General features: G+C 38.7%; 2 protein-coding genes across 2 annotated transcripts in view; one reads left to right on the plus strand and one right to left on the minus strand.

Annotated features, from left to right (window-relative positions):
• sv2a (synaptic vesicle glycoprotein 2A) overlaps positions 1-12327 on the plus strand; it is an 885655-nt gene that overhangs the window by 595284 nt on the left and 278044 nt on the right. The gene's annotated exons all lie outside the window — the stretch shown is intronic.
• The window catches only part of LOC114646041 (membrane-spanning 4-domains subfamily A member 4A-like), a 56819-nt gene that overhangs the window by 2179 nt on the left and 42313 nt on the right, over positions 1-12327 (minus strand). The window contains exons 4-6 of the mRNA XM_051923313.1: positions 7364-7420; positions 2680-2853; positions 884-997 (exon numbers count right to left, since the gene is read on the minus strand). Of these exons, the coding sequence (XP_051779273.1) occupies positions 884-997; positions 2680-2853; positions 7364-7420 (345 nt within the window). The remainder of the gene's footprint in view (positions 1-883; positions 998-2679; positions 2854-7363; positions 7421-12327) is intronic.

A 12327-nucleotide genomic window follows, 5' to 3' on the forward strand; every position in this document is an offset into this window, starting at 1 on the left:
AAAAATTGTGGACATGTTTGTACCATCATTTTCTTCCTATTTGCCTGGGGATGCTTCCTGATAACACGATACACTGATATAGTTTGAAAATCTTATATTACTATATAACTTATTATATTATATGTAGTTAAACATACAAATATGTTGCAGACAATCAAAGTAAGTTCAAGTGCAGAAACAATTTCAAAGACAGCAAAAAATACCACTTTTATCAAGAATGGGAGAAGGAATTCTTTTTTTCAATGCCTAATGGAAAAATGTATCCTTGACACATAAAGTATGCATTTTCATGCCAAAAAGAGGCAATGTTGAACGATGCTACAGTTCTGTGCTTTAAAATGCACAAAAGGAATTATCCAGGTACAACTGTGTTTCACAATAGAAAAGCTCTGTAAGCCGAGTTGCAGCTCAGCTTTTATGGGACTTAATTATAAAAGCTAAGGCTGCAACTCCACCATCTTAATGGGTGAGCCATTTGGTTACAGTGTGAAATTGATCTTTTGGTGATGAAGAAATTATAAAAGAGGCACGTCTAGAAAAAGCAGACTCAAGGAATTGCAGAAAGAGAAACTGGAAACCATCCCATTCTACTCCACAATGGGCTACCTCTGTGATTTGCGTTATGTGAAAGATGAAGACAGCAAGCCACTGGTTGCACAAAGGAGACAAACCTTTTTACTTGAGTGGCATAGAAATCCTTAATGAACATTGTTGTAACAAGTGTATTAGTGTTCACAGGGATTATGTTGAAAAAAAAAAAGAAAAAATTTGATTTCACTGGTATTCTCTTAATAGGTCAGACTCAAAACCTTACCACCCCTCACACATTCTATTTCATTCAAAATTGATACATATAGAAAATTGCTTCACTCCAATTCTTTACCTTTGATTCATTGTAGTAAATGGTTTTAAATCCAAAGACAGACATGGAAATGGCCAAACATAACTCCAGAGTTGCAAAAAAGAGCAGCGTACCACTTATTCCCTGTTCACTGCTCTGTAAAAATATGACAGATACAATTAAATCAATAATCATCTGACATTGTAATTACAGACCGATACCATATTTACTTAATCTTAACCTTGTTTTTGGGAATCTTATTTAAAAGTCTACAAATATATATATACACTAATATTACATATACAGACAAACTCAGTGTTGCATAATGAGTTGGTGATGAATATTAAACTGGCAAAGTTGTGGTGTATGGTCTAATGCGTTTTTCACTAGGCCACACTTAGTGTTTAATAAATAAATACAAAAATAGCAGGCCGTAAATCAGTAATATAGAATTAATGTAACGAAAGCAGAAAAAGTAACAAAAGTTCAGGCTACCACACAGAAGTTTAGGTAAAGTAGAAGAGTAACTATTGCTGCATATGCACAGCAATTTATTGGCAGTATAGCTATTACATTGCTATAATTAAAAGCTATAAGCTAAATACATTTATGTCTCAATAAACACAATCACCTTAATGTGTGAAGCACACTTTCCTTCTGCTAACTAAACATAACTCAAGTGGAAACAAATGGTCAAGAATCTACTAACACCAGCACCACTTCTCATGTAGAAATGACCTCTAGTGAACATTTCAACAGCACTTCCATCCATCTATCTATCCATCTATCTATCTATCCATCCACCCACCTTCAAAACCCACTTCATCCTGAGGAGGGTCACAGGGCAGCTAGAGCCTGTCCCAAGAAGTACAAGGAGCAAAGCAGGAAAACCCCCTGGACAGGGGTGCCAGCACATCGTAGAGTGAACACAGACACCCACGCCAGGGTAAATTTAGCATCAACAATACACCTAAGCGGTCTATCTATGGACTGAGGGAGGAAACAGGGGCACCTGAAGGAAACTCATGCAAACTCCACACAGGGAGGACCCGAGATGTGAACCTTGGCCTCCTTGTCGCAAGATGGCAGTGATATCACTGAGCCATCTGTGCCACCCTAGAACCATATTGTTCAGACAACGTCAGGAATTGGTAACTGCTTTTTAAAAGCCTTGCAAGTTTCTTTACCTTCTCACCACCTCAACAGGATTCTATTTAATGTAAACATAACAATAGATGAGTCTCAAAAATGTAAACTAGAAAAACATTTAGAAACTAATGCTGCTGGCTACATAAAATACAATCTAATAGTGCTTGGCACAAAAACAGAAAGGAATCATTGGGCTTTATATATTGTGTGAGCCTTTTGATCCCATTAATTGATGGAATAATGTGTTTAATTATGTAATTTTTCAAACCAAAAAAACAGAAAATATGCATGTGAAAAATACCTTGTAAAACACAAACAGAAAAATTGACAGTTCTATACCCAAACATACTAGGAGGATCCACCATCTTAAATAATTTAATGTTTCACTCTTGACATTAGGAGAGGAAAAATTAAAGTTAAATATTATCAATAACGAATAAATAAATCTCCATGGAAATTACTTAATTCATATACTCAAGTGCAGGTGACTGAAAAATAAATCCTGTACTATTTGCTAGTTAATAGCTAATGGAAATCATGCTTTTGTATAAGCGACTGCTTACTTCTATTATATAATTACCGATAATATACCAAAAACTATTTACTTATGTGCATATTTTGAAGCTATCCTCAGCAAAAGATTTAGGGCTTCAAATACATTACCAAAATTTAAATTATAAGATACTCACCTTCAATGTCCTCGACATCCACATACATTCTTGAGCTGACTGCGACTCTGATGAATTTTCATTCACCAGGCAGTATTGTTCCATATTAAGCAAAGCCATATCCACACAATACAAGATCATTACACCAAATGATGTGATGGCACTCACCAAATTCATAATCAATGTCACCTTTACCTGTGTGTATATTTAAGAAAAAGCAAAACAATAAATCTTAAATAGTCACATTATCACACAACTGCCTTCATTTTCCTTAGGCACAAAATTTCAAAGGCGGGGAACTGAGCCACTTTGCTCTACCAGATCATTTGGTAGGCAGTGTAATCTTAGAAATACTGTAGTTACTAGGCCTAAGGCAATAGTAGGCAATTATGCCTACAACACAAAAGTTTATATTGAGGCTGGGGCCCTTTAAAGTGCAGAAGTCTTGTTTCCAAATTATAAATATTAACAAAGCTATTGTTAATAATGATTCCCTTGCCAACATACACTGCACATAACAGCCAAGAATTACTTAGACAAGACAAATCAGCGTGTCAGATATATAACCTTTGAATAACAGGAGGTTTATGGGCTTTGTTGGTTTATTGGACAGAAGAGTCAGCTGGTCTGGTTCTATATACAATGTTCACACTGGATGTGTGCTGGGAGCTCCAAAAGGATTCATTTTAAGAGCTATGCATACTTGCTAGTGCGTGTTGTTATCTTTTTTACTAATACATGTTGCATGTTGATTAGCTCATGCAAGTAAGAATTTCATGTGACAGTAATGATCCTTTAAACCTATTATATAATAATGGTACTAAGAATATTAAGTCACAATTTCTTTATTTGTGTCAATCCAGTTTCAGTTGTAAATAGGCAAATCATATGAATCTCTATGAAAATACATCAAAATGTCAAGAAACAGATGTCACTTTAGATTACATCTTTTCATACTGAAAATCATCCTAAAGCGACTACCAGGTCAACTGAACCTTCTTATGGTTGCACAATAAGAAGGTGCCAGGTATTGACACAGCAGCCTTGCAGATCTATGTCCGATACTCTAGAATACACTGCCTGCCAATACAGGCTGACTCAATTTTCTATTTAGTAACTTCACCATCATAAAGTGAAAACAGCAATCTAACAAACTTTTATCTTAAAATTCTAGTATTATAAAAATCATCATGTTTTATTTTTTGAATATTATAACTTATACATACTGTATATACTTGTGTTTGACTAGGGATCGATGTTTAAACTGTTTTTATTATTGGTTTATCTTTTGTTTTAACTTGTTTTAATTGCTCTTGCATGCTATTCTGTCTTCTGTGTTGGCCACACATTAATTGAATTAGGCGTGTGTATGGGTTCTCCAAAGAAATGCAGTTTAGTTGGACTGGGGATGCCATATTAGCCCCAGCGTATGTGTGCATACGTATGTACTGTATGTGTATGTGTCTTCACCCTGTGATGGACTTGCACACTGTCCAGGAATTGTTCCTGCCTTGCTTCCTATACTTGTTGGGATAGACTTAAGCTTCCCTGTAACCTTGCTCAGGATAAAGCAGGCTTCGAAAATGGATGGAAGGATGAACTCATTATAAGGCTTCCTAGTATATATTTTCCAGTAAAATATTGAGTATAAAATTAATCAGAAAACATCATCGTACTAATGCAATATTATTTGAAAGCGAATAGCGTCAGATCAGGTGTGAATTTACGCTGCTGCTCTTACTTAGAGTCAGATCAGGATAGACGGGGGGTATTACAGCGTAATCGTGATTGAGAGGATAAAACTGAAAAAAGGCAACTTTTACAAGTACCATACATTTATACCCAATGTCCCATATACTTGTCTCTTTCTTTTTTTTCTCTGTGCTGCTTCGACATCATGCACCAGAAGGCGTGAGCTTATTTAGTGCAGCAGGAACACTCAATAAAACTGAATTAAAAAAAAATAAAGTGACAGTGAGATATGAAGTTGGCAGATTCACCAGCGTTTGTGTGTCAGCTTTTATCCCTCCAGATCAGAGAATGTCCAGTTCCATTGCCTCAAAACACCACTCATCTCCAATTACTCCCAGTTTCAAATAAAAACTAACAGCGTCAGATCCCTAGGGCGGTGTATGTATGCTGATCGTGACTGAGAGAATAAAAGTGAAAAAAAAAAAGGTAACTTGTACAAGTACAGTACTATAAATGTACACTGTCTGTTACAGACACAAACCAAATGTATGTGTGTACTGTATAATATTAACAATAAGAGCAACTCAATAGTGAAAACAGCAAATACAGGAGACAGTCAGGATCGAACCAGGGACTCTTGATCATAAGTCGGCAAATCTTACCGCTACGCCACGGAAGCTGTTGTATCGTCCTTGAACCTTTTGTGAAAGTGTTTATTTGATCTTTGGATTTCAGGCTTCACACATTCTATAGTTTATGCCTACATTTTGTAACATTTATTACTAAAATATGAAAAAGTTTCTGTTTTAACAATGTGTTTACACAGATTACTGTAGAAACGGAACACACATGAAATGCATGTGTTCCAAATAAAATATCTATTATTTCCACTCTAAAACACCAGCAGTTCATTCACTCCCAGATAATTAAACAAGGCATGAGCTGGGAGAACTTTGTGAACTTTCCGTGACGGGTTGGGGGGATGGAATAGCCGGCTGCTTGTCTTAATCGGCACAATTATAGGACAAAAGATGCTGACGGAGAAGTGAGATCGGATTTAAGGTGGGCCGGATTTATGAGTTTTCTCGTAGGCTCTGGTAATTCTAGTGTTAAGTCTAAAGGAAAACGTATCACAAAAATCATCATTCTGGTGCACTGGAAGGTATGTGAATAGAGAAATTTAAACACAGTGTAATGCACTATACAGAAATAAATCTGATTGAATAGTCACCTAGAAATGCAACCAGATGCTAAATCTTGTGTGATAGCATAACACCATGAGAAATTAACACATATAGTAACTGTGTTAATCCTATTTAACCAAATTCAGAATTGAAGAAGGGCAGAAGTTTACTCATATAGCATCAGCCACAGGGCAGGAACTGGCTCTGGACAGGGTGACAGTTCATCATAGGGTTCTTAAACACTGTTATACTCATAAAAAGTCACCTTGGAGCTGCTAATTAACCTAATGATGTGGGTGAGGGGAAAAAGGGAAAACAATATCAGGGTAAACCTATTTAGACACGGTGAAGAACATGCAAATTCCACAAGAACAATGATCAGGCACAAGATTCAAACTTAGTACAATGGACCTGTGAGACTGGCTAAGCTCTGGGCTACCATATTACCATATTAGCCCTGATAATTTGTCACAATGGGCAACAGATATATTACTATTTATATAAAACATAACAGCATTTTGATAGACTGGAATAAAAAAAGGTGTTATTTGTTATTGAACAATGTTTTAAAATTTTCTGACCACAATTATATGTTATACAAGTTGATAAGGTTTAAACAATGTGAAAAAGTATTAAAAACTACTGAAAAGCATATTTTAAAAATAATATTATCTACTATTGTCAGTTATCATAATGCCAGTTACATCCATTAATTTCACAAAGCACTCAGTTTATTTTGGGAGATAAATTAAAAACAAAAAAACAGAATATTTATTTCAGAGACATGAAAGACATTTTATTATTATTATTATTATTAGCCTGCCTAAATAAACAATAGTGACCAAAGCAATTAACACACTTGCTGTATGATCGGCATTGTATGATCTAATGGCTCAGAGAATAATATCTAGCTTATAGGTTAATAATATTTTTTATTAATGTCTAATGCTTAAACAATTGTCTGAACTATCTAATTCTAAAGTACAAGGAAGATGGATAAACCAGATTTTGCTGCACACAGAGTTTCATTGATTAGAATTGACCAGAGAGGGTCAGTTTCATGACTTAGTTGAATCATTTCTTTTTTTCTTGTTTGTTCATAACTAGAGTAAATGCTGGATTGTGTAAGTATCATTGATGACTGCTACACCCACATGCTGCAAAGCTGCTGATCAAAGCTGGGGTGCCGGAGCGGTTTTCACAATAACAGCAGGCTTGCAAAGGCATACACAGTCTCTCTGTACCGTTCCCCATCCATGGAGCAAGCCAAGTCATCACCAACTCCATTCAAAAGCGACACTGAATAAAGGGCTACGCCAAACAAGGCCAGACCAATAAACTAATCAAACAGAGAGCAACCTAGGAGTTTAAGCAAGGTTAACTGATTATTACCCAGGTCATATTATTATTTTGCCAACACTTTTAAACTCTGCTTATTGCTATTTTTGAGCATTTTATGTATAATACATAAATAAAGCTGTAACTTTGAACTCCTGCCTGCTCTTTTACTCTAATTGCCTGGGTTATAGATATAAAATGGAAAGGAGAGGTGCTGAATTAAGTGGTGTATATGCATTTGTGGCATTCTAAAAAAAAGACTACATAATAAAGAGTATAAAAGGAAAAAATAAGGGTCACCTTGGACTTTATCACACTGTTTGATAAATCAGTATTACAAAATATGATACTTTGTTGTAGCATAGTGACATAAAAAATTCAATGCATCCATAAAGACTCGGGAGAATCATTTTATGTAATTTTAAGATAAAAATGACTAAATTAGCTTTTTCAAGATTAAACAGCCAAATGAAAAGTCAAAATGCACTTACCAAGGGCATTTTGGGATTTCTGTCAGTAGCAATGCACAGAGATCCAGAAACAATATACTGCACAAAAGAAAAGGTTACATGTTATAAACAATTATCCAATTTAGGCTTTGAATTTCACTTCAGATGATTATTTCAATTGTTTGAAACATTTAATCAGTCTTGCATACAATCAGTTTAAAATACCTGAAAGTAACCTAAATAAATGAGTGGCCAGATTTTTTAAGTATTTCTGCCCTTCCTATGTAACTAATGGCTCAGTAAGTGAAGGTATCAAAATTGCTAACATTGAATGCTAACAAACAGTCTTGAAGACTCAGATAGCATCTCCAAAATTTATGAAAACATTTTAAAGTCCCTTCCTTTCAAAGATCCCAGGGCACAACAGGGAAAAAGAGTGGAAGGCATTCATTCACAGAATACACTCTAGCTCCAAACACGCAAAGAACTCAATAATTCAACTTAAAATCTTCTGTTGAGTTCAATTATCTCGATTAAAACTATCCAAAATATTTCCAGGGCAAGGTTCACTCTGTGAATGTTGCACTTGAGGTCCAGCCTCACTGGGCCACATGTTCTGGACATGCACCAAATTAATATCGTTTTGGACAAAAATATTTGAATGCCTATCAGATAGCCTTGGCGTCACAATCACTCTTAACCCATTACCAGCTGTGTTTGGTGTACTCCCAGATGGGCTTAAAGTGGAAAACGACAAACAAATCGTAATTGCCTTTACCTCATACATTATTCCCATATAACTGCTTAGTACTGTGGGGAACAGCCCGGACACAGACAGGTAGATGTCATAGTTTCACCCAACACACGTTTATTATCCATAATATTTACAGTTCAAGTGCACAACCCAGTGCCGCAGCACCAATCACCCCTTGAGTCCTTGGCCACAACACAATGCCTCATACTGTCTCTAGTCCGCCTCCACTCCTCTCCACCAAGCTTCGTCCTTCTTTCTCCCGACTCTTGCCCCTGACTGGAGGGAGGCGGCCCCTTTTATTCATCCCGGAAGGACTCCAGGTGCATCCTGAGGGGCTCCGTAGCCACACACCTGTGTGGCGGAAGCTCTGACGGTACATCCGGAAGTCCTCCGGGTGTCCACAATCCTCTTCCCCCCAGTACTTCTGGGTGTGGCAGAAGTACTGAGGTCCAGGGCTCCCAAGGCATCAGGGCGCCCCCTGGCGGTGACCACAGGCCCCTACAGGGTTGAGCTTCCATGCTCTGTACCTGTGGCCCCCAAAGCAACCAGGGCGGACGCCCCCTCATGTTCTGGAGGAGGCATGAGCCCTCCTCCGGTCCTCCTGGGCATCCCGTCTGGGTAGGAACCCCAGCCGGGTGCCACAGTACATTTTTTTTTTTTTTTAACCAAACTTAGTTTTCTAATTTCTATATTGTTCCCAAATCACATCCATCCATCATCCAACCTGCTATATCCTAACTACAGGGTCACGGGTGTCTGCTGAAGCCAATCCCTGCCTACACAGGGTGCAAGGCAGGAAACAAACACCGGGCAGGGCGCCAGCCCACCACAGGGCACACAGACTCACACCCACACACCAAGCACACACTAGGGACAATTTTGGATCACCAATGCACCTAACCTACATGTCTTTGGGCTGTGGGATGAAACCCACACAGACACTGGGAGAACATGCAAACTCCACGTTGGGAGGACCCGGGAAGCAAACCTCCCAAATCACAGAATCTGCGAAATAACAGTTAACTTAATTAGCCCAGGAGTCCAATTATAAACAGAAGCTGGTTGGAACAAAAACCTGAAGCCAAAGTTGGTCCCTAGGACAGAGTGTGAGAACCCTTGATGACTAGAATGTGATATACGGTATGTCTTACCATGTCATTTCTGTAGTGTGTTAAACTGTAGCAGATGGACTCTTATCAGTGCACAGACAAAAAACAAAATATCCATGTGGGCAGTGAAGTGTGCTAGAGAGCTTATATTGAGTTAGGACAAGATGCACAAACTGAGCCAATGATGGCGATGCTGTAAAGCGGACGAAACCTTTTTTCACCCTGTATGGTTAAAATGTACTAAAGCATTCTTTTAAAGTCTGTTTTCTCATACAGGCTTTATGGAACACATCTTGCTAGTTTGTTGAGTGGTGCAGTGGTTAGTGCTGTTCCCACAGACTGAAGTGAAAATCTTTCCCAGTTGTTGAATTTAAGATTTGAACTTTCTCCCCATATTTGCATGTTTTTTTTTCTCTGGTTACTCTTGCTTTCATTCCAAAGTCACATATGCGATGTTAACTTTAAAATGTAAGTTGTCCAAATGTGTCAAAAGACTAACACACCATTTCCATGACAGACTGAGGATTTGAATCTTCCATCCAATTATTGTCTGTGTGTAGTTTCCATGTTCTCCTCATGTGTGTGTGGATTTTCTTCTCTAAAGCCCTATGTGTTAGGTTTACTGGCAACTTCAGATTGGTCATGTGTGATTATAAGCATGAATGTAAATTGACCCCATGATGGACTGGCTATCACTGTTACACCTGAGTTGCCAGGACAGGCTTCAGCCTCCCCAACCCAGAAATGGATTACGTGGCTTCAAAAAAAATGAATGATGTAAAAGTGCATGTTTAGTGATTAGCTATTTTTGCTTTGCACCCTCCCCCACCATAACCTATCATCTACGGGGGAGGAGCAAAAGCTTTAGATTCGTCAAAAAATTTTGATCTATAGTTTTCGATGCATCTCAATATTTTAGGGTCCTCTGATATCGAAAACACTGATATTTTGATGATGGGTGTGTGTCTTGTGGACAGTCTAGAGCTAAAATGGCTGGATGGAAAAATACCAAGGTCAAAACTTAAGCCTGTTATGAGATAATGATGTGCTGATTAGATTTGAACCAAATCGTGCAAGAGAAAGAAGCACTCTAGAGGAACCCTCAAACACCGTAATTCTGCAATGAATTATGAATTCTTCTCATCAGTTGCTACCGTAATGACCTATTTTATGATCAAAAAGATTGACATTGGAACAGTAAATAATTTGTGAAATATTACAGAATAGTTTGGGTAGCTTAGTTCCTAGAGGGCAAAGCCAAATGATGCTCATGTCAAAATTTTTTGAGTATACAGTAATCCCTCGCTATATCGCGCTTCGCCTTTCGCAGCTTCACTCCATCGCGGATTTTATATGTAAGCATATTTAAATATATATCGCGGATTTTTCGCTGCTTCGCAGGTTTCTGTGGACAATGGGTCTTTTAATTTCTGGTACATGCTTCCTCAGTTGGTTTGCCCAGTTGATTTCATACAAGGGACGCTATTGGCAGATGGCTGAGAAGCTACCCAACTTACTTTCTCTCTCTCTCTTGCGCTGACGTAGGGGGGTGTGAGCAGGGGGGCTGTTCGCACACCTAGACGATACGGGTCTAAAAATGCTGAAAGATTATCTTCACGTTGCTATCTTTTGTGCAGCTGCTTCCTGAAACGACATGCTGAACGGTGCTTCGCATACTTAAAAGCACGAAGGGCACGTATTGATTTTTTTATCTGTCTCTCTCTATCTGTCTCTCTCTCTGCTCCTGACGGCGGGGGTGTGAGCTGCCGCCTTCAACAGCTTTGTGCCGTGGTGCTTCGCAAACTTAAAAGCCAAACAGACATATTGATTTGTTTGCTCCTTTGAAGAGGAAGATATGCTTGCATTCTTTTAATTGTGAGACAGAACTGTCATCTCTGTCTTGTCATGGAGCACAGTTTAAACTTTTGAAAAAGAGACAAATGTTTGTTTGCAGTGTTTGAATAACATTCCTGTCTCTCTACAACCTCCTGTGTTTCTGCGCAAATCTGTGACCCAAGCATGACAATATAAAAATAACCATATAAACATATGGTTTCTACTTCGCGGATTTTCTTATTTCGCGGGTGGCTCTGGAACGCAACCCCCGCGATGGAGGAGGGATTACTGTATCACATTTTTTTTTAATTGTTTTAGGTGCTACAAAGATCTGGGAGTATAGTCATTTTTGTGAATGCTTATTTAAAGTTTGATGGCTGTGATCAGAGTTACTATTACAAGCACAGTCTGACATGTTACTATGAAAGAAGTAAATCTGCATGTGTTGTAGCAGCTGGCACAATACAATGTTATTGTTTGTAAACATAATCATTTTGGTACTCAGAAAATTTGCCTTCTAGTAAATATAGTTAGATGTTTCTAGAAAATCCATGGAAACAAGTTGAAGGTAAAGTCAGGTCAGGTTGAGGATCATGCACTGGTACAGTGAGTTGCTACACCCACAACACAATGAAACAGCTTGGGATCCTGATTGGACCCAGGTAGGCATGTGGTTCAGTCCCACCCTCCAGAAATGACCTTCCATCTGCCACAGCCAGGTGTTACACGGGTGTCCCCTTGGCCTGATCCAGCCACTGGGGTCCTCAACAATGAGGATCCTGCAAGCCGGATCAGCATCGGGGAATCATGCAACATGGCCTTAGAGCCACAACTGACGCTCCCTCACAGTGCAGATAATGTGCCTCATTTGGGACTCCATGAGCAACCTCTCATTTGACACAAAGTAATAAAGACACCAGAGACTTGAATGTCACTGCAGAGGTAAGTAAACTTCTCGAAAATGTTAACACTCTCTCTGCAGACAGACACACTATTGATGGCTGTGCCCAAGAGGTCATTAAAGGCCTGGATTTTGGTTTTTATCCAGGACACTCACAAGCCCAGACACTTACACTCCTCCCTCAGTCTCTCAAGATCCCCGATCAGAGCTTCCATTGACCCCGCGAAGATCACAGCATCGTCGGCAAAGTCAAGATCAGTGAATCTTTCTTCGCCAACAGATGCCCCACAGCTACTGGACCCCACGACCCTGTCCAACACCCAGTCCATGCAAGCATTGAACAAAGTAGGAGCAAGAATGAATCCCTGACGAACCCCAGAATCAAATGGTAAAAACACAGAGGTTC

Source organism: Erpetoichthys calabaricus, chromosome 2 (assembly GCF_900747795.2).
Source record: "Erpetoichthys calabaricus chromosome 2, fErpCal1.3, whole genome shotgun sequence".
Taxonomy (NCBI): Eukaryota; Metazoa; Chordata; class Cladistia; order Polypteriformes; family Polypteridae; genus Erpetoichthys; species Erpetoichthys calabaricus.